Source organism: Dicentrarchus labrax, unplaced genomic scaffold, assembly GCF_905237075.1.
Source record: "Dicentrarchus labrax unplaced genomic scaffold, dlabrax2021, whole genome shotgun sequence".
In the NCBI taxonomy this organism is placed as follows: domain Eukaryota; kingdom Metazoa; phylum Chordata; class Actinopteri; family Moronidae; genus Dicentrarchus; species Dicentrarchus labrax.
This window is the reverse complement of record NW_026136708.1, coordinates 205,287-229,311: the sequence shown is the minus strand read 5'-3', so window position 1 is coordinate 229,311 and position 24,025 is coordinate 205,287. Positions and strand designations below refer to the sequence as shown.

General features: G+C 38.9%; 1 protein-coding gene and 1 long non-coding RNA gene across 5 annotated transcripts in view; both read right to left on the bottom strand.

Annotated features, from left to right (window-relative positions):
• LOC127368802 (uncharacterized) overlaps window positions 1-24,025 on the bottom strand; it is a 255,086-nt gene that overhangs the window by 44,989 nt on the left and 186,072 nt on the right. The window lies entirely within an intron of this gene.
• lrfn2b (leucine rich repeat and fibronectin type III domain containing 2b) overlaps window positions 1-24,025 on the bottom strand; it is a 180,940-nt gene that overhangs the window by 16,153 nt on the left and 140,762 nt on the right. For both annotated transcript variants that reach the window (XM_051409902.1, XM_051409903.1), the window contains one exon: window positions 263-1,659. In XM_051409902.1, coding sequence (XP_051265862.1) covers window positions 263-1,638 — 1,376 coding nt within the window. In that variant the 5' untranslated portion in view covers window positions 1,639-1,659. The remainder of the gene's footprint in view (window positions 1-262; window positions 1,660-24,025) is intronic.

Sequence of the window (24,025 nt, the reverse complement as noted above, 5' to 3'; positions counted from 1 at the left end):
TCTTTCAATTGAGGTGAAACAGAACTAATGATTTCTATTAAAGCTGAATAAACGGAATTCTTTCAAGGAGTCACTTGTCATGGAGACAGCTTGTCGTTCATGTTTCTGGGTCTGTCAGCTCTAATAATCTTTATTGTTTGAGAATTTATCACTACAAGTGATCCCTTTAATAAACCCAATCATCTATCAACCAATTACCAACTGTAATTTTTTGACAGAATTCTGTGCTTCAAGATTCCTTAAAAAATATGCACGTGTTTACCTGTAGATAAGAACTTCATCATCAGAGCAGTTGTACTGGAGCTGGTACATCTTCACCTTGGGGGCTGACTTGTTCACTGTCCACTTGACTAGCGCTGAAACAGCTGTCACCTCAGAGACAGACACAATCCTCTCTGGTTGGCTCTTCGGAGCCCCTTTGCTTATCCTGGTGGTCCCTGTGATATCAGAGAGGCGGGACTTCGGCGGTGCTGGCTGCCCAGTGCCGTTGCTGAGGTGGGGTAGCTGGACAATGGACACCTCCACGGAGGCGGTGGACTCCCCGGCCACGTTTGCGGCAATACAGGTGAAGGTGCCATAGTCCTTGGAGGTGGTGATGGTGATGCTAAGGGTTCCGTTGCCATAGACAGCGGTTCGGGAGGAGTTGCCAATCAGCCGATCATCAGGGGAGATCCAGTGGATGGTAGGAGAAGGGTCTCCAGTTGCTTCGCACCTTAGGCTGGCTGTCTGGCCCTCCAAGACCAGCATTCTGTGGGTGTGCTGGGTAATGAGCGGTGGCTGACACACAAATTCCTCCTCCTTCACATTCCAAAAGTAACGGCCCTTCAGGCCAGGAGGGGAGGCACAAGTCTCTAGGTCATCATCTCTCTCAAGCCTCCGCAGCCACAGCATCTCACAGTTGCAGTGCAGTGGGTTTCCGCCTAGGCTTAGGGACAGCTGAGGAGCATAGGGTGTAGTCAGGATCATGGAGTCCTGGGCGCGGGCAAAGATGGGGTCTGGGGGTAGCTTCTGCAAGCGATTTGAGGTCAGGTCCAATCTCGCCAGCCTTTCCAGGTCAGTGAAGGTGCCCTCTGGAATAAAGTCCAACAGATTGTGGTCCAGACTTAGCTGGTGCAGGTTAATCATTTGGCGGACAGAGTCCCAGGGCAGAGATATCAGGTTGTTGTAAGAGAGATCCAGATCTTCCAAGGCAGGTGCCAGGTCCTCAAAGGCCTTGTCATGGATGCGTCCCAGTTGGTTGTTGTTAACAATGAGGTGCTGCAGGTTGACCAAGCCTCGCAAGTCATCAGGGCCCAGCTCAATCAAGCGGTTGTTGTCCAGATGAAGTGAGCGAAGTGTTTCCAAGTCCCCAAAGGAAAAGGGCTGAATGTAGCTGATGGTGTTCCTGGAGAGGGTCAAGTCCACCAGGTCGGTCATATTGGCAAAATCCTGCTGTGTAATGCGTAGGATGTAATTGCCTCCTAGACGGAGCTCCACCGTGCTGCGGTCGATGTCGGGAGGCACAAAAAGAAGGCCTTTGGAGGGACACAAGGTCCCCAGGGACTCGGACAAATTCTGGCATACACAGTACTTGGGGCATGCATGGGTGATCATCACTGTGGCTCCCAGGACCAGCAGGCAGCAGATGATGTGGTCCATGGTAGGGTCATACAAAGGAACCTGTGTGACAAACAATAAAATAATGACAGATAAGGTAAAAGTGATGTTCATAAACTTTATCATCTTTCAAACTAAAGTAAACATGGCCCCTCTTAAAGGCATTCAGGCGCAAAAGGTGTAAACTGATCTGAGATAGAGCCACATGCCCAGTGGTCCAGCCCAGGTCTTTCCTGAAATAATCAAAATTTTACAATTATTTCCCAAAAATATATTTTAGATGGATCACTTTAAACATCTGTGTGCCTCATTTGAAATCTAAATATCTGATAAGGGAGGCCAAAACTATGAAATAAATAATAATTTATATATAAGAAATCACACATTCACATGCAGAAATAAGGAATAAGGGTACAATAACCATATTTCCATTGGATGTATAAAGCATCTGGACTTTGACCTTTTTCTCAAAACAACATACAGTCCATTATCAATAGCATATATCTTATATTTGTCTTGTACAGTTTGTTCCATAATGGAGCCTGTCAGGTATCATTCCCCAGAGACCCTGAAACGGCCTCTATCTGGGATGTCATATGACCCAGGTCCATTTCTCTAGGTGGTTAGAGCACTCAGGTGTAGACAATGCTGCAATCAAAATGTTGGCCTGTGATCAGGGAATATAGTGCAATAACTCAAGTACAGAGCATTAGACAGCCAGAGACACAGCGCGAGCTGTAACAGTGGGCTATCTGGGGGACTGTGGTGATAAGCGGTATTTTTATGGGACGGTCATACATTAGCATATCTCAGTGGTCAAGTAAAAAAGGAGCTTAGGTGCAACTACTCATTCCAGCCAACTATGCATGATGTAGTCTCCTCCCTTGTTACCCCATTATTACTGTAGCAACAACACACCTGCAATTTTATTTATGCACTTTTGCACATGTGATAATCTCTCTGACATTTCTAACAGCTGAAAAGAGTAAGGATTCCAAATTAATTCAGCATACCACTGTGCACATTTGCACATAATTTCATGCACAGCGTCATTATACAATATTATTATTCAGATAAGAACAAACATACAAATAAACAGCATGAAATAAAAAAACAGCATGCTTTCCAATATAAACTGAGATTATCCCTTTTTTCCTTGCTGGCTCACACCCACACATGAATGCACACGTCTACATCTGTACAGTGCACATATACACTCACAGATGGCTGCATACACCCACACTACATGTTCAAACACCCAAACACACACACTACAGGGCTGCCAAATATTGCCTGTGATGAATCATTAATTTGTATTGAGTCAAACACAAGGTTTTCTGCCACACAAAGCATTACCTGCTTGATATGACAGAGGTGCACATGGTAGTGATGATGATGATGAATAGATCAGTGTAACAGGAAAGGTTAGGCTAAAAGGCCGACTGTGTGGAAAAACATGAACAAAAATAATGGCAATTTCTCTATTTATTTCAACAAGGAACTGCAGTACTTTTCCACAAAGTATAGTGCATATTACATTTCAGTACCAAAACCCTAATGCAACATAAAATATGTTTAACGTGACCTATGAAACGTCATGCTCAACTAAGAAAACGATTGTGAGATTCTGTTGCAGGAAAAAGCTAGCAAGAGGAACTTACAAAAATTAACTGAGTATTATCCCTAAGCATCAAACCACGAAGCCAAGAAGTAAGTTAAAAAAAAAACTACAGTTCCTCTAACGGCCACTTGAGGCTGGCTCCAGCAGTGAGTTAATCTCCACAGCAGAAATAAATATTAAAATAAATGTAATTTAAAATAAATGTTCGTAGCCTGGTACAAAAAAAAGTTTTGGTCGCTATAGCTAATTTCCTTATTCATGACAACTGTACAGGAGTATAGAACTCACCTGTTTAAATTATATCAAGGCTTAAATTTATGCATTATGAAGGGCCTGGCTGCTTTAAGTGACAGGCGGGGGCCATCACAGGTGTCTGTTTTCAGTAACCAGGCTTCTTTCAGCTCGCCTCAGCTCCACCTACACTCCACTCCACCTCTTTGCCCCTTTTGGATTAGCCGGGAGCCGGTGGAGTCAGGACTGCCAAGATGGTGACGGTTAGACCCAACCACACTGAGCTTCACAACGGCTCTTCAGAAACCTATGGGGGACATCACAGAGACTATGTCCCTTTTTAATTATACAGTCTATGATTACCACCCCACATCCAGGATCTTTCGCAGGACCGGTACCTTTCATTTATCTGGCCTCATGGGACAGTATGTGACATCTGACATGACCTCCTCGAGGGTGTCACTTGCTCCTGAGATAAATATTACTGGTTTATGGTCACATCTGTAGAGGCAACTTTGTGAATTTTCTAGAAGCTTGTGTTTTTGTGTGTGAAATGTTTTTTTTAATGTTTTTTTTTTATTCTTTTGCTCAATTAGATTCAGTTGCAAAACTGGACATATATATGACAACATATATAACTTCATGTTTACTGGCAACGGTTCTTTATTTGTGTTCTGCAGAGTGATATTAATATGTAGACAAGAAATGAAACTACAGTTTAAATACATTACAATGAGGTAACCTATTTGGTTTAAAACCTACTACTACTTTATACTGCTCCTTATGCCATTTACACAGTTTTCTATGTTAACCTACCTGCTGTTGTTATTTATATGAAATGCATTGCTTTCTGTGCACCAAAGAAATTTCTACCAGACTCACAAGAAATGCAAAACATTTGTAAATACATAGCAGAAATGGCACAGATTATTACTGTACCTAAGGACTGCAAAGTGTCTGAAACTGTTATTAATATACTTCATGTACTGTTGATTAGTTATTTTGCTCCAAACTCCAGCCAAGCATACTGTGCATTGCAAATTACCTGCAGAGTCCTTTAGAATGTGCTCACAGGGCCTGGGGAACACAAATAGAAGTGTTTCATCACAGAGAGCAGAGCAGCACACTGAGGAGAAGCGTTTAGTAAATCATCTGGTCAAAGTCAAGGGCGCGCTGTGCAGGATGGATGGTGTGGAGGTCAGGGAGTTAGCAAAATGAGATCTCTCCTGACAAATCGAGCATGGCGACCATGCAAGTGGCTCTCTCATAGCGGAGCCAGGACAGCAGTAATCAGTGAAGGCCTTGATGTGAACACTCATCACTGCTCCTTACAGACACCACCGCACCGACCCCGGGGGCCGGGCTCCAGCCTTCATGCCTCTGACTCGCCTGGAGGTGGACGAGAAGGGACCGGCTTGCAGAATCATTCCACAGCGACACTTATCTGAACACAGGCAGGCCCATACTGTTACTGTAGATAGAGTTGGAAATGTGGGTCTCAGTTTTTTTTGTGATAACCACAATTTTAATACTACTTTCATGGCGTTGTGAAAGATTGAAGTCAATATTGAATTTCCTGAACATTCACAGCTTTCACCAACTGTGTTGTGCAAGTTGAAATTTCATTTCAGCACGAGCTCCGGAGGGTATAGAGTCTGCACAGACAGCACCTGTCTGAATAGCAAAGAGGAGAAAAAGTGGCAGAACTGAAATATACAGAACTGCAGTCTGTGTCCTGACAGCACAATGCAGCAGGCAATGTAACATTCATCTGAAAAAAAGTAAAACGGGTGAAAATGGGAGTAAACTGCTAGCAGCACAAAAAAAAAAAAAAAAAGAAAACCCAGAGCAAAGACAGGTTTTTGTCTCTAACTGGTTCTGCTGTAGTATCATGACAGTAGAGAATCTTTAGATATGAAACTTTGTATTGGGAGCAAAGGCTGACTCTGGGATTGTGACAAGGGGGTCTAATGTAGCATTTCATTCAATGTTGGAAAATGTCAGGAATATTCACTCTGTAGAGTATGTATATGCTTTCCAGAGAGTTCAGCTCAGAGAAACCATGAGCGCAAACACATAATCTTTTTAAAATAAGGTATTCAACATACAACAGCTGGGACTTTAATACTGCTTGACAATAACTTAACACCATACATGGCCACACTCACAGAACATCTAATCACAGCCTTCAAGTCACACTTCCAAAACCAAACCCTACCTTACAAAGGTTAGAGAGCGACTGAAGTTATGGTAAAAGTTGTTGGGCTATAACAATGTCTCCAGCATCTGTCTGCCTTTAGTATGAGTAGGCTGTGGAGGGTAAGAGTTGTTTCAATCTTAGAGTGGGAGGATGTATTTACGTACCTCTGTAAACCTGATGAGGACCAAGCTCCGACATGAATCTGCACAAGAGTTGTTCATTCATTTTTAGCACACTTATGTGTTTAATCCTAAACCTAGTGAAGATAAAAGTTGTTCAGGCTCCCTCACATTACTGTTTCTCTTTGTGTCTGTATGACAGAGCCAGCGTGTGCTCAGGTATGTTTTGCTGTTCTACATTGTGTGCAATACACTAATGAGAAGTAATGATTCAGACATCGGCAAATAATGTGCCTCCTGTCCTTATGTTGCTAGAACAAGAAACCTTCTCATTAGTACACAGCTGATGGTGGGAAGTTTCCCTGTTGGTTCAATATTTATCTTCCATATCACAGATAGCATGTCACCTTTTCAATGACTCATTTGCAGATTTGTAATTGGTGTCTTCAAGTCTTCATGGGGATATATCGCCAAGGATCAAAGAGTGGATGATAATGCCCTCAGTTCTCACTTCTCTCTCAATTTTCATATATATGATCTATAGACTGTGAAAGAGCCTTAATCATGATAGGGACAGGGGTGTGAGCGTTTGTCGAGACCATAAAACTGCTGTGTATTTTGAAGGGCAATCTGTAAGGTGTACAATTTATATTCCACAACACAAATTTGGGAGTCTAAAATACTTCTATACTGCTTTATGATGAAACCAAAGTTCATCATAAAAGCCTTGTAGAATCTAATAGCACTTTGTTGAAGTCACTAACAATTCACATCTTTAAGGACCAGTGTCTAGGATTTCGTGGCGTCTTCTCAGTTAACAAAAGGAGGTAACATCACATGAGTTTCATCACTGAAACGGCTCCCTTTCCAACCACAAAGGAGAAACGAAGGTGGACAGACTGGCTGAATCAAGTGAGCAACACTGCTATTACTTGATCACTATTGATCCTAAACCTAAACTAAATTAATTCAATTCAATTCAATTCAATTCAATTTTATTTGTATAGCGCCAATTCATAACAGAAGTTATCTCAGGACACTTTTCAAATAGAGCAGGTCTAGACCGAACTCTTTAAAACATTAATTACAGAGACCCAATAGTACCACCATGAGCAAGCACTTGGCGACAAGGGCAAGGAAAAACTGCCTGTTAAAAGGCAGAAACCTAGGACAGTTATTATTCATGCAGTAATTCATCTGGAAAGCCTTGTTCTTAGTCTTTCTCACCCGACCTGGAAAACACTGCAGCCAGTTCTGTTTCTTTATAGTGTACCGCGCTCTTTATGAGCTTTGTTTATTATAAAATTATTACTATTAGAGACAAAATTAATCACCAAATGCACTCAACAGGCATCGCTGTCTCTCCAAGTTCAAGAATTTTAACATCAACTTGTCTTTTAGACCCAATCCCAACTAGGCTCCTTAAAGAAGTCTTACCCTTAATTAGCACTTCTTTACTGGATATGATCAATCTCTCTTTATTGTCAGCATATGTACCACAGTCCTTTAAAGTAGCTTTAATTAAACCCCTTCTTAAAAAGCCCACTTTTGACCAAGTTTTAGCCAACTGTAGACCCATTTCTAACCTCGCCTTCCTCTCTAAAATTCTGGAGAAAGTAGTTGCCAAAAAGTTGTGTGACTTTCTACATAGCAACAGCTTATTTGAGGATTTTCAGTCAGGATTTAGAGTTCATCACAGCACAGAGACAGCTCTGGTTAAAGTTAATAACTATATTTTAATTGCTTCCGACAATGGACTTGTCTTGTTAGATGTTAGTGCTGCCTTTGACACCATTGACCATCTTATCCTATTACAGAGACTTGAGCATCTAATTGGCATTAAAGGAATGGTAAATGGACCTGTACTTGTATAGCGCCTTTCTAGTCTTCCAACCACTCAAAGCGCTTTTACACTAGGTGCCACATTCACCCTTTCACACACATTCACTCAGTAATGGCAAAGTCCATCGAACAGAACTCATTTATACACATTCACACACCGATGGACGGCATTGGGGTTCAGTATCTTGCTCAAGGATACTTCGACATGTGGCACCAGGAGCCGGGGATCGAACCCACAACCTTCCGATTAAGGAACGACCCACTCTGCCTCTGAGCCACAGTTGCACTAAGCTGGTTTAAATCCTATTTATCAGATAGTTCTCAGTTTGTACATGTTAACGATGAATCCTCCATAAACACTAAAGTTAGTCATGGAGTTCCCCAAGGTTCTGTACTTGGACCTATTCTATTCACTTTATATATGCTTCCCTTAGGCAACATTATTAGGAATTACTCCATTAACTTTCACTGTTATGCAGATGATGCGCAGTTATATCTATCAATCAAGCCCGATGAAATTAATCAAATATCTAAATTCCAAACATGTCTTAAGGACATAAAATCCTGGATGAGCTGCAATTTTCTGATGTTAAACTCAGAAAAAACTGAAGTTCTTGTACTCTGCCCCAAACACCTCCGAGACTCACTGTCTACATATATAGTTACTCTAGATGGCATTACCTTGGCCTCCAGCACCACTGTCAGGAATTTTGGAGTTATATTCATCAGGATATGTCCTTTAATTCCCACATAAAGCAAACCTCTAGGACTGCCTTTTTTATTTACGTAACATTGCAAAAATCAGACACTTTCTGTCACAGACAGATGCAGAAAAAATAGTCCATGCATGTGTTACTTCTAGGCTGGATTACTGCAACTCCTTACTATCAGGCTGCCCCAATAAGTCCATTAAGACGCTCCAATTAATTAAAAAATCTGCAGCACGAGTACTGACAGGAACTAGAAAAAGAAATCATATCCCTCCTGTATTAGCTTCTCTGCACTGGCTCCTTGTACAATTCAGAATAGAATTTAAAATCCTCCTCCCCACCTACAAAGCTCTTCATGGTCAAGCCCCTTCATATCTTAAAGAGCTCATAGTACCCTATTACCCCACTAGAACACTGCGCTCTCTGAATGCAGGGCTACTTGTGGTTCCTATAGTCTCTAAAAGTAAATCAGGAGCCAGAGCCTTCGGTTACCAAGCTCCTCTCCTGTGGAACCAGCTTCGAGGTTTGGTTCGGGAGGCAGACACCCTCTTCACATTTAAGAGTAGGCTTAAGACATTCCTCTTCGATAAAGCTTATAGTTAGGGCTGGTTCAGGTGAGTCCTGAATCATCTCTTAGTTATGCTGCTATAGGCCTAGACTATCGGGGGATTTCCCATGATGCACTGAGCTCCTCTCATCTTCTCCCTCTCTTTCTGCACACATTCATGTCCCATTAATGCATGTTACTAACTTCACTTCTTCCCCGGAGTTCTTGTGCTTTCTCGTCTTGCAGGTTCTCATGGAAGCAGTGCTTGCTCATGGTGGGAACTGTTGGGTCTCTGTAAATAATGCTATAAGGAGTTCGGTCTAGACCTGCTCTACTTGAAATGTGTCCTGAGATAACTTCTGTCATGAATTGGCGCTATACAAATAAAATTGAAAATTTAATTGAAATGGATCCTGGTGGTGCCTCCTCCCATGGTCCTGCTTGACTTCCACTGCTAATATTACTAATATTATTGTTGTTATTATCATTATTATTATTATTTTTATTACAGTTGCTATTATTACTATAGTCACTGCTCATTGTCCCCCATCGTTGTTGTCGTCGTCGTCATCTTCTTCATGTTCATCATCAATTCAATTCAATTCAATTCAATTTTATTTGTCAACTTTGGTTGTTTTTAAAGTGCTTAACAAATAAAGTTGGATTGGATTGGATCTGCATAACAGTGAAAGTTAATGGACTGATTCCTAATAATGTTGCCTAAAAGGAGCATATATAAGGTAAATAGTATTGGTCCAAGTACAGAACCTTGTGGAACGCCATGACCAACTGTAGTATTTATTGAAGATTCATCGTTAACGTACAAACTGCGAACGATCTGATAAATATGACTTAAACCAGCTTAGTGCGGTTCCTTTAATGCCAATTTGATGCTCAAGTCTCTGTAAAAGAATATCATGGTCAATGGTGTCAAATGCAGCATAATACAAGTACAGAGACAAGTCGTCATCATCACCATCAGTAACTACCATTAGTGTAGTTGTTGCTACTGTTGTTGCTGTGCACCTTTGTCTCTGTCTCTGTCCTTCTGTTGTTCTCTCTCTCTCTCTCTCTCTCTCTCTAACCCCAACTGGTCAAGGCAGTCGGCAACCAACCTAGAGCAGGGGTCTGTCCGAGGTTTCTGCCTCTTAAAATTAAGTTTTTCTTTGCCACCGTTGACAAGTGCTTGCTCATGGTGGGAACTGTTGGGTCTTCCAAGGAGCTCGCTGTTATTTCAGTATGTCAGAGACATTTTTAAACATTTCATATTATCATTTTCATGTTGCAGCCTTCCCAGTCAATAAAAGGTGTCGACATCAACATTGAACTTTGAGTTTTATTACTTTAGTTACTTACAAATGTTTAAAGCTGAACCTAATTTGATTTGATGAGCCATTCAAAAGGACTTAATATTTGATAGAACGTGGCCTAACCCCAACCCTAGTATATACTGTACAACCATCTCATTTTCCTGTTCTTAACTGTTTTTCTAAAACCAAAAGACTGTATGCTCTAAAATTCTATCAGTGAAGTTGTCATAAGCAATTAAGCCAATTACATTTGCCCAAACAGAGCAGACTTTTGATCCCAAAAAAGCTTTTCATGTGGTGATTCACTGCGTCTTATCTCTTCTTTTAACAGCTAAAATCCTCTCAGTGTTCAAAGGCATCAGATCACAGGGGAAAACCAGCTGTTTAGAAATAATGCGCTGCTGCATATGCCACATGTAAGCATGTTGAGTTAATGGCTCCTCTTGCCTTGGGCATGGTGCCTTCCCTTACCCAGCCACTATCTTATTCTGTTCTCCCCTAATGATCGAATGTATCCTCGAGTTTCCACTACTACTAAATAGGGGAGCTGGAGTGTCATGATTAGTTCAGTTTCGGGGCCTAAAACACTGTAATTTTTGCATTACAACAGTCTTTACACCATAAATATCTGCTAATATCCATCAGAATATAAAGGTTATATGACACTTTTATACACGATACATATGTTTCCTTTTTGTATATTCTGCTGCAATGAGGATTTGGGCTGGGGAGGATTCAGCTCAGATGTGACAATCAGACACATCCACAGTCATAAGATTTGGGTGTAAGTCGACGTATTGAAACGTTTGTCTGCAGGAGAGGAGCTACACAAGCAGAATCAGGGCCCTGATATTTAATCTAATCTCCGAGACATGGCAGACTACCTCCTCTTAGCATTCTGCCGCCGCTGGGTTTTACGAACAGCTCTAAGTAGCTTTTGGGGCAGAAATCTGTCTGTCATATTTAGAGGGCTGCCGAGTCTGCAAGATGTTAAATTGAGTTTGCACTTTAGCGGATGAATGCAGAGTGCAGGGCTTAATTGAGACAGTGAGAGTGTTACCCTGAGAGGGTGTGACCTGTGTAGAGGAGCTGTAGTTTAGGTGGCTGAGGTTTAGAGAAAAGACTAGATAAGGAAAGAATGACAGGTCTGTTATATATTGCAAGTATAACAGCTGGCCAACATTAGCTTAGAAAAAACACATACATGTATTTTAGGTTCTAACATCCAAAATATTATCAAACACTGTTGGACAGATATTTCTGCATCTCTTTATACCAGTAATTCTCAACACAATATACAGAATAAATAAACAGCTTAAATATTTAGAACTAACAGTAAAAATACAAAACATGCAATGCTCTGGAAACCACTTATTATTTACAGAAAATATTAATTGGCTAGAAACAGGGAAACAATCCAGTGCAATTAGGTTATATAATTAACGTTAATATAGCAGCAAACAACTATTATGAATGTAAAGATATAGTGGAGTCGTGGTGTCACCCTCCCTCTGCCTCTCTGTGGTTTATTGACATAGCTGAGTAGAGAGACTGAAACTGCTGTTTATTTTGACCAAACCAGAGTCGGTGTTTGTTCGAAATACTGTCAAAAGACAAACAAAGAAGTTTTAGTAAGGTTTATTTTGTGTCTGTCCAGTGTGTTTTACGATTATCTGTGAGGTAAAATTACTGGTTTTGTCAATGAAGTCTTGTATGCTGTAGCAACCATTGTTTGGGGCTGAGATTCTGCTTTTCAGTGCAACATCTAGTAGCAGTAGTGAATTTTGTATATATAAGTAAAACTACAAAAATAGACAAAACAATCTGTTTTATTTTATGAATATTATAGTTTTATTTTCCTTGAATGGTACAATCACTTCCAAAATCCAATGACATTAGCAAAAGCACTCTAAAATCTGATGAGTTAGTTCAACTCACATAGTTTGAGGAAACCAATTGCCTTAAACCGTTTAAAAGTATTACCTCTAACAATTAAATCATAACAAAATATTTTATTTGAGTACAAGTAACTCAAGTATTTATTGTTAAGGTAATTTGGCTAAATTATTACCATTAGTTATTTGTACCAATTTCATTCAGTTAATTGAACTTAAAACTAGTAAGTATATTACAATCAAAATGTGATGAAGTGCCCTTCAGTATGCTAATCCTAACTGGTGCCCTTTTTAATTTTTTGACCCCTGCCCCTAAAACCGGCAAAACAGCAGCACCGGCAACCCAAAATGTCTATATGTCTGCAGAATGACTGACCCCCACCTTTATTTGAAAAGTGTCCTGAGATAACATCTGTTATGAATTGGTACTATACAAATAAAATTAAATTGAACCAAAGGCTTAGATGGATTTTCTGTTAGAAAATCTCATAGGTAAGCCTATAGACATAAAATTATAACTCTCAAGGAACATTTCAGTGAGCAACATACAATCACAGAGCTTAAGGGTAAACTAAAGATAACAGTTACACTTTTTAGAAATATCATAAAACATTCAGCAGTTTAGATAATTTCACTTCCACATTCTGGGTCAGTGTTAGATGAATCCAAGTAGGGATTTCTGGCACAATTTCAACTAATTCCAAGAATCCTTGGAATATTACAGCATTACTTTATCTCAGTTTACCTATACGATACATTTTTCAATACCTTTTTAGAAAGAAAAGACATATATGGATGCTGAAGTCCTCGTTTGCGATTGTGTCAATCATAACCTAACACACACTCACACACCCAGGCCCCCACATTGACATTGCACACTGACTGTTTCTGAGACATAAGCACTATACTTTGGAATGTGTCGCTTTGTGCTGCAGTGCCATTTCGAGTTCTCCCGCATGGCTGCATGTATTTTTCTAGTTACACCGATCTCATTTATCAAAAGTGACAGGGAGGCGTTTTCGTAAGAGCCACTCGGGGTAAAGATCAGCATATTCAGCTAACTAACAGAAAGAACAGAAAGAAAACACCCTAGCAGTCATTCCAGAGCCCCGTTGCTCTCCCGTTAATAACCCCTCGGCTAGTTCAGTGGTGGCTCAGTGTCTGCCCAGCTCTCCCTCTCCCTCTCTCTGTGAGGCATGTCTGAACCCTGCTTCAAGGATGCTCTGTTCGAAAGATTAATAATTTCAGTTGGAAGCAGAAGTGACATCATGAAATTGCTTTTCTATTGTCTGGCTAATTAACCTTCTTGCTTAGTGCTCTGAATAGTCTCTTAGATTCCTCTGCGGTGTGACAGCAGTACTATGGGGCCGCTTCGCTTTCAAAGAACACCAGCATTTCAACAAAGACACTTCCCTCCCCCCTGACAGAGCGGTGGGGCTGCGAGCCGCCCTTTTGGATGGAAATTTTTCCCAGATATGAAGTGACAAGGGATGCTTAGCAATGCCATTTTACATTTTAGACATTCTGCTGACAATCACATGGAGAAACTTCGACAAGTAACTTTAAAGCCTGGACTGGCAGCATCAACAGAGAATGGTGTTATGGTAAAAAACAAAGACTGTAAAAAAATTGTGACATAGAAGCCATAAGTAGCACTGCTCTGAAAGGATGTCTCAGAGCTTAGAGTGTTTATTCCAAATTTGTATCCCTTTTTTTGTAGATTTAATCAGTTTTATCAGTTAATAACATTAGTCACCAAAGTACATTTTGAGATCTCAGAAAGCAGTGATAGTAAGAATAAGTTGCCTATTTTAAACATACCACGAGTTAAACTTATCTGAAGAGAGAGCAAATGTGATTGTAATTATGATTATAGTTAATCTAGCCGATACTGCCTAAATTGCCGTATCAAGTTCATGTCCCATGTGAAACCAAAAGTAAACAATTTATTTGAAGTAGTATACGTAAGTTAACTTATGTAATGTACTAAAGTTATATCAGGTATGTAACTTAATCAACAATCTTTTTCTAATCCTAAGTAGTTTTTGTGCTTAATCCTAACCAAACTGCGACCGTTTCACAATGTTAACCAGGCAAGCTTTATTGTGAAAATCTATAGGTGTGGCATATTTATTAATGCTAATTTGACTGGAAGTTGTGAACGTGTGAGTATTTTTCATGCCAACGCATCCAGAAATGACTCTAGAAGGATACTCCAGTACACATTTTGAAGTGGAGGGCTACTGACCAAGAGAATGTGTTGACGTAACAGGTTTACATTCACTTTTGGTTTTACCCCTAGATAAAACTTGCTCATCCGACCGCTAAGTTTGGACTTATGTTGGCGATTGTGAGATCTCAGCAATTACTGTGCTATCATAGCCGACAGAAAAACAATAAAACATAAATAATGAATAAAATTTCCCTGGCATGGCATCATCTTTGCAGTTTCTGCAGCTAGAAATCACAACGTTAGGCAAAAATGAGCCATTTGACAGTATCCTGATTGATTACCTCAATGTCCATCGACATAGGGGTCTACTTGATTATGTAACCGTACTGTAGATTTACGTTATGGCCATGGGCAGTGCCTGCATTGGACCAATGCCAGTACCCTCATTCAGCACAACATAACCATAACTTTAACTCTTTTGGTGTTTTTTAGCCTTTTAAAAAAGTAAATTTTTAGTATTGTTTTTCTTAACATTAGTGTTTACACAGAGATGCAGTTACGCAGTTGTTTAGGAGTACCTCACCTACATTGCTGTATACAGGTTTTTAGAAACACAGAGGTCCAAAAACTAAACTTGCAAGGGGAGTTTGGGTCATCGCAGCATTCAAAGTGGTTATTTTTAGATTATTTTACAACTTTTATTGTATAACCCTTGGAAAAAATACTGTTGACCATTCCGAAGTCCAAAAATACTGGAATCATCATATGAAAATGGTACTTTTACTCAGCTATGGCCCTATAGGCTCTATAACTGATATTGCAGTCAGAGATGGAAATTAAAAATGCTTTGTTGTAGCATTTGGGAACAAATGATCACAGCATACAGTTACTTTACGTGCTTCAATGGTCATAGTGCTTATAAAGTGAAAGAAAATGAACAGGACTTTTTACCATCTTCCAACTATGAAGGTGGGAGAACTACCATCATCACACCATAAACTGCCACCAAAATCTAGTTTTGGTCTTACTATATTTGAAAGGCATCACAAAGACACAGAAGGATTTAAATGAACTATTGATACCATAACATCTTTTGACAGAAATGTATTGGCTTTCTAGAATTTCGAGGCTTTCCCAAACATTGCAGACATCTACAGCTCCAGACCTTCATGTAATATTAATAAGGGTATCACATGTGCAAATGTGGCACCAAATACTGATAAAACAAAGGACAAAAGTCAAAAAGCAGTTTTGGAAAGGAGCACTCTGCTCCTATCTGAAAAAGCCTCCTCTGCTCCCGTAATGCAGCGGCAGCCTTTAACCTCCCTCTCTGCACTATAGATCACGTTGCCACGGATCACTAACCTTCATGGTCTAGCCTCTCTCCAGGGACAATACTGAGAGAGATAACAGGCTCCAATGAGAGGATCTCCTCAAATGCCAGGGCGGCTAAGTGGGGGGCAACACACACCACGGACTGAGGCAATAAGTAAGATTTCAAACTTGGAGAAAACAGTCTATAAAATATTAATGTCAGGGTTGAAAAACCCACAACACTGCATATACTTTAATCAAAGATTTAGAAGAGGTTTAAAAGCTGAGATAGAACATAATCTCACACAGAAGCCGCTATGAAATTAATTACAGCCTTGAACAAAAGCAAGTTAGTTTAGTTAGCAAGAGAGAACACAATATAAAAACTACAGAAATATTTTTTATTAGCAAATTAATTCCAATGACTTCTACTCCTGCTTTGTTGTTTGCGGTCTTTAACACTTCTTGCAGTTGTTGTACATTGAAAAACCTGTTTGGAAAGCAGGGCATTATGCTCTTTGAGCTGCTGAAAGGCTTTTAATGTGCAGGAAGATTAAATGAAAGAAACTTGAAACTTAACACTGAACAAAAAAACACCTGCAAAGTAGAGTGACTGGAATTAATTAGTGATCAAAAACAGTATTTCTGTTAAAAATAGAAAGTGAGATAAGCAGACATGACTCTACATGTATTAATGAAATTAGTGCTGTGCAAATGTATGATGCAGATTTTCTCAAGACAACAGGTAAAATTAACCCATGGCTGTTTTTTAATTGTATGTATTTGATTCAGTCAAATATTTAACTCTAACTTCAAGTGTTTAACCTTTCCTAAAAGTGTGTTACATACACTCCCATTATTGTTACAAATTGTCAACATAAAGCCTGATTTAAAAATGGGAATTTATAGCTATAAGCATAGGTAAAGTGTACCCCTAACCCAGTCATTTTCATGCAATTCATTTTGCTTGTTTACATATAACAATCTACGTTGCTATTGCAACGTCTTTTGTCTACTACCATGCAATAGAGCTGTGTCATAAGTCATAGGCTAACGTTCAATACTGATAATAAAAAGAGTTATGAATGCAAATCAGACATTAGACTGCTTAATGCATCGTATGAATTAGAGTCTTATGGTCAGTTTTGTCTTGGAGCTACAATATTCTCTAAACTACACTCTAGAACTTTTATCTTTCAGCCATGAATTTAATTAGGTGGTGACAATAGGTCCACTAATTAATTTTCAATGTATTGATTTAGATAAACCTTTTAAATTGCAAACTGCATTTTGATAAGTTTGTATGAGTAGCCTAATCAACTTGTGTTTGTGTTACCAAATATTAAGTGGTAATTAAAAATACCTTTGATTGTAGAGGAAATACTAATTCCCCTAACTCAGTGTAGTACATTGGTTGAACATAATTTCATTAGAAGTTGTCATAACTCAAAAAGATTGATGCAAACTGTTACATAAACTATTTTTGTTGAGCCCAAATATTAGTTTTGTGTTTAGTGTATACACTATATATATTTAATATACATATTACATGAATATACCCCCTTTTAAATAGTACCCCCTGACATTTCTGGTTGAATATAAAGCCTATATTAAGAGGTACAATACAGCTCTGCACCATATGTCAGATTTATTAAGAAAAACACTTTCAAATGTTTGGAATCCATCCTTAAATTCCTGGAAAACCATTTTTTGTCATCATGCAGTAAGACTAAAACAGCATTGTAGTTGTATTGAACTGTGTCTTTTTGATAAGTTACTTACAGCTTAGTGAGAACATGATGAATAGTGAATATAAAATGTGGTTTACCAAACTAACTTAGTTTTTTTATATTAAGTAAGTATAATTATTTAAGGAATTATATTGATTTTTTTTTAAAAATGTGTTTTTCATTCTGGGCTACTGTAGAAACATGGCAGTTCAACATGGCGGACTCCGCCAAACAACAATTTTTATATTCAGGTGATCATTATTTAAAACATACCTATATATTCCATTTCTATTCCATATCTATTCCATTTCTGTAATGTATTCCACAGCCTTATACCACACTTCACATGCCTTCTATCACATGTCACAACATACTGCAAGCTATATATAGTTGTAAATTGGGACCATTGTTGAACTATGAAGTTAGCTTTGATCCCTGAACCAGCCAAAACACCCAGCTGTTCTATGAAGTGTTGTCCTTGAGCAACACACTTGACTCCCAGTCTATTGCTCATTCACTGTGAGTAACACTAGATAAGAGCATCAGCTAAATGTCAAAAATGTAAAATGTAAATTAAAGGCTTTCAAGGACACAACAAGCTTTTTCTTCCCAACACGGCACGAATACCTATTATTATTATTATACATAAGGAGCCTGAGAGAGCCAGAGAACTGTGTATGCGGAATTATCTTCCAAACACGAAGCTAAAGTTAACCCATTTGCCTGCCAGCATCACTCTCTCAGAACTGTCCCACTGTGAGCACACAGACACACAATGAGGGCTTTTAATCAGAGGATGAGAAACAAGGCTAATACAAAAAGTACGTACCTCCAGCTACTGACTGAGAACCCCTTGCTCTATTATTTTTAAAATAAATAAATGTGTCCACTACGCTGTCTCATTTTATTAAGTGGTTTATTACACGCAGTTATGCAAAATATATTTCATGAAGGCATCAGGACATGTATCTATTACTTAGAAGGACTGCAGAAAAAATAAAGAGTATGTAGAACAACATAGCATGTTTAAAATGTTGTGTGAATGGTTCAAAGAAATACAGGACTTCAACCCAGGAAACCACTGTTCTGTGAACTGTTTCTTTTAAGTACGTAAATTACCTAACGTACTTAAATTACATCAGGTATGTGACGGAATCTACAATCCTTTCCTAATCCTAACCCTGTCGCTTTTGGGAAACTCTAATCTAACCAAACTACCACCGTTTCACAACATAAACCACGCAAGTTTTATTTTGAAAGTCTAACTGGATGTTGCATATTGCATATTTTGAAGGGGAGGACCATTGACCAAGCTGAGTAGGTGGAACATTCCTAACAAACCCACATCAGGATCATCACAGCTCAACCAGTTCAGCAGTGTTGGCCAGAACAAGTGGGATATTCCGTTTTCTGCTTCTGCGTTATCTGCCTTAACTGCCAAAACTGTGAAAGAAGAAGAGACTGCCCTGTTGATATGCTAGTTTATATGGTTAAACTTACTGAAAACTACAAAATATACATGTATCAATCTTAGAAAAGTTTGAATTATAGGTGTAAATGTATTGCACCTATAATAATTGCACCAAGTGTGTAATACACTCGCTGGTCTACTGTGTCAGTGTCACATTACACAAAAACAATGTTCATTTATTCATTCATTCCATGGTAAAGTTAGCAATAAAGTAAATTAGTAATAAATAAACAATGTCTGGTTAGACTTTAAAAATAAAGCTTGCTGAGAAACATTTCAAGTGTCAGTCGCAGGTTTAGGTACCAAGGTTAAGCCACAAAAGCTACTTGGTTAGGTTTAAGAAAAGCATGGTTTGGGTTAAAATAACTGCTTCCTTAATACAATCAATGTTGAATATTAGTTTCTTGTGTTTGACCTATCCAGCCACCCCGACCTCCTCCACATGTCTACTTTGATGCTCTTTATACTACGTTTGCCCTTTGCTCTTGCCATTATTGACCCTGCTGGTACTGCACCATCAAAGTACCTGTGTGTACTTTTCACACCTAGGTGATGCAAAACATGATACTAGCTCACTTATTTTTGTTCTGACTGAAATTATTCAGATTCAAAACTTCAGGTCAACTGTTGGGATGTGATCCAATACGGCCTTCTGTTTACATGTCCTAGGGCATTTAATCGAAACTGCTGTGTGACGTGTAAAAGAGATGAATACATCATGCATTCGTCTTCCTCAGCTGCTACCTTTTAGCACCAACTTATTCAGCCATACCTCTTCTTTGTTCATGTGTTTTGTGGACTTTTGTCAAGCTCAGCTTGGAAGTCACAATTTTTTTGGTGTGGAGAAACGTATGTCCCCATGCATTTACAACAGATGGAGGGCATGCGCAAAATGAAATGTTTCTTATGATTGGTTTATGAAAAAGTTTAAGCTACCACTCTGTAACCAATAGAAATTTCAATTGGTTTGGGACTGTAAACTGATTATAATTGGAATGTAAGGCTCCATGTAAACTTAGCTACTGACATGATATCCATGATATGTTTATGCCCAAATATTTGATTGATTTTGCTTCCCAGTTTATTTGCCATTCCCTAAGTTCTTGATTTGGTGAACAATTAAACAGACAATTTGAGTTTTGAGTATATTTACTTCATAGCCTGAATAAAAAGCAAATCTTTCAAGAGTTTGTGTAAGCTGCTTAAAGGAATTCACTGGGTTTTTTAAATAAATCATAATATCATCCGTGAATAAACTTATTACATGTTCTTGTTTATTATTTTTTAACCTTTTATTGAAGTGTCTTGTCTAACCATCTGGGCTAATGGCTCAATGTATAGGGCAAACAGTGTGGGGCTAAAGCAGCAGCCCTGTCTAGTTCCTTTCTCCAAAACAACTCTTTCTGACAAAGAGCCATTGACTTTTACTCTAGCTGTAGGTTTGTTATAAATAGACCTTATGCATTGAATTGACTTAGAGTTGAATCAAAGTTTTTGCAGAATTAAATATAAAAATTTCCACTTAACTCTGTCAAATGCTTTTTCTGCGTCCAAGCTAATCAAAGCTGCTTGTAAGCTGTCTTTATGTATTTTATGTATAATATGCAACATTCCTCTAATATTATCTTACGTTTGTCTATTCCTAACAAACCCACTTTGATCCTCATCTATTAAGTCTGGTACAAACGATTGGTGTCTATTCGGTATAATTGAGGTGCAGATTTTGTAATCGACATTTAATACTGATATCGGCCTATAATTTTCTGTCATTAGTCATAATCCAATTAAAAGTAGTGTGGAGTAGTGGTGTTAGTTCTTCACAAAATTTCTTGTACGATTCGGATGGAAATCCATCGCTTTCAGGTGCCTTATTCGATTTTAATTTTTGTATTGTTTTCCGAATTTCATCTATTGTTATCTTTGCTGTGATGTGTTCATTTTGTTTAGTGCCTATTGAAGGTAGATCCAGGGTGTTGAGGAAAGTCTTTATATCATTCTGATCTGAAGCCGATGACTCAGTGTAAAGTTCCTTGCAATAGTGTCTAAAAATATTTTCAATTTCTTTTAGTTCATATTTGGGCTGGTTTGTTTTTGGGTCATGTATTTTATTGACTGTTGTTTCTGCCTGTTGTTTCCATAAACATCTCGCTAACAATTTCATTGCTTTGGGACCTGATTCATAATAGTTTTGTTTTAAATATCTTGCTTTTGTTTCTGTTTCATATTGAAGTAGGTTATTAATTTCCTTTTCACCTCGTTCATCCGTTCTTTGATTTTTGGTTCAACTTTTCCTTTTCCCTTATGTTTTTGTTCCAATTTTGTAAGTTCCGCTATATGAATTTTATACTTTTATTCTTTCTCTTTTGAGGTTACTTGTAATTGGAATCAATTTTCCTCGTATCACTGCTTTTAAAGCGTCCCACAATACAACTGGGTCTGTTTCCCTGTTATTGTTTTCCTCCAGATAAGTCCGTATGTCTGCCCTAATTTGCTCCACGACTGATTTATTATTTAATATCCCCACATTCAATCTCCATATTGTATCTTTTATGTCTACATTTCAAGTGTATCTTCAGATAAATGGCACTATGGTCGGACACATCTGCCACTCTGATCCAGCAGTCTTGTATTTTATCTCTGTTTTCTTTCTGCATAAAAAAATAGTCGATTCTGAAGTAAACAGTGTGATGTTGAGTAATGACTAAAATCTCTCTGCAGTGGATGTAGATCTCTCCACACATCAAAAAAGCCCATCTCTTTCCACGTATTCCTGACCAGTTTTGTGATAGATTTCTTATTTCTCTTAAAACTAGATGTATCCATGTCATAATCCATTAGCACATTAAGGTCTCCCCCACATATACATATGCCCTCTGCTTCCAATGGAATGGTGTCAAATAAAGATTTAAAAAATTCCTTATTACTCTCAGGTGGGGCATATATTTTCACCAATGTTATCATTGTTTGGCACATCATCCCTCTTACAATAATATAAGTTCCCTCTTTGTCTTTTATTTCCTTTTGGAACTCAAATTTGATTGCGTTAGACATCAGTATTGCTACTCCTCTTTTCTGACTATTGGAGTATGAGCTGCCATAGGTTCTCTCCCCGCTCGAACCAGTGGATGCGCTTCTTGTTGAGAGGTGTCTGAAAGCGGATGCCTTCCCTCTTTAAGATCTTCTTAATGTTGGAATATGCTTTACGTTGTTGCAGTGTCCTCTCTGAGTAATCGTAGTCAAAATCTATCCTGTTTCCTCCGAGGGTGGTTGTTTTCTTTTCCCACGCTTTTTTCAATATCATCTCCTTTACAGTAAACTGTTGGAAGTTGATGACAATCGATCTGGGAGGCTTGCCCGTTTTTGGCCTTGGAGCCAAGGCTCGGTGAGCGCGTTGAATCTGGAGATCTGAGTTTACAGAAAACTCTTCACGGAGCCATTTATCCATGAACTGTGCGACCAAGTCGCTCTTGGACTCTGCCTCTTCTTGTATGCCATAAATCTGTAAATTATTCTGTCTGGACCTCGATTTTAAATTATCCAGTTTGTCCATCATCTTTTTCTGCTCTTGCCTTATTTCCTGCAGTGCACAGTTTGCTTCATGACTCCACAACTCGATTTCTTCTGTACGCCTCAGAGCAGTGCCAATCTTCTCATCATGTTCTCCGATATCCATGGTTATTTTTGCAAACTTTTTATCGATGTCTCCCTTAAGTTCTGCCAGTTTGTTTCTCATTTGCGTTGTCATTTCATCTTTAAATGTTTTTAGGTCCGGCTTCATTTCGATTTGCAAGACTTGAATTTGTTTGCTGATGCCATCCAGGCTGCTTTGAAAAGAGGCCATGCTAGCGTCAGGTGTTAGCTTGCTCTCGTTAGTCGATCGATTTATTTCTTTACTGTGGGTGTCAGGGTTCTTTTTGTTCTTTGCTTTTGTTGGCACTCCGCTCATATTCTCAGTTTTAAAGTTCGTCATCGTGTGTCTCGAGTTTTAGCAGAGTTTAATATGTTGGCATGCGGGAGCTCCTTGCTGCTCTACCATCCCGCTGTAAGTTGTAAAATCTTATTTTTAACACAATTTTAAAGGGCAACCTGCCACAATCAATGCTGTGCAATTGTGAATTGCACAAAACCTTTCTTTTAGTTGAGAGTAAGCCTTCCTGGACTATCTACTGTATGCTGCTGATGTAATCACAGGAGGACCTGCAAATCTCTTTTCATCCTGTTGATTGCCTCCCAACTCCAAATCACTACAACTACTGCTACTACACTATCACTTCCACTCCACTCTGCCACCCAATATAGAAACACTGAGTACCAACGTCACACTTGGATCATCCCACACACATTACTGTGTTATAGGTCAGCCCGTTGTTCCTCATTCACTCTATGAGCTGCCGTAGCACTCCTGCACTTCAGGACACGAACCGCTTAAAAAAATAACTGCCCAGTTGTGTTCTCTCTATCTCAGAGAGTGTTTCTAGATTGCCAACTTCTCTCTTATCTGTGTGTGTCAGACACATCTTCCCACACAAAAGCCTGGCAGGCACACAAGCTATATTCTCACTTACACTTGATCACAGTTGGAGAGGATCACATTTCTTTTTTTAATGATGGGCTGAGTGCAAATGACAACACCCTTTTTCACTAGTGTTTTGTTGCAGACATTCTCACCAAATAGCAGAATGTTGAAGGCTTGTGTTGGCAAGCTGGTGACTACAAAGCCACTTTTGGCAAGGTTGCAAACTCTGTAGCAACCCTTCAAGCACAGACCCAAAGATGTCTGAACAGCCATGCAAATGCTGACCTGTATATGATCTGCTCAGTGACCCTCTGCTGTAATAATGTGCATAGATGAACACCAGATAACAGGAACAGCAGTGAGTAGTAAAAATGACTGTCACGAGTATAAGGGCTTCAAAAGCTCCAAAAGACCATAATGCTGGCCAGATATAGAAAGATATGTAATCATTGCAATCATATATCCAATGATTAAGGACCCATAGACACACACACACACAGTGCAATGTTTGTTTGTTTGTTTGTTTGTTTGTTTGTTTGTTTGTATTGTATTGTATTGTATTGTCTTGTTTGTTTGTATTGTATTTGTATTGTATTGCAACCCCATTTAAAAAATTCTAGATTTAGTTTGGTCAAGTTTAGGCACAAAAACTACTTAGTTAGGTTTTAGAAAAACATTGTAAGTTAAGTTACATACCTGATGTAACTTTAGTATGAAACAGAAAAATTGACATTTGGATTCATACAAGAC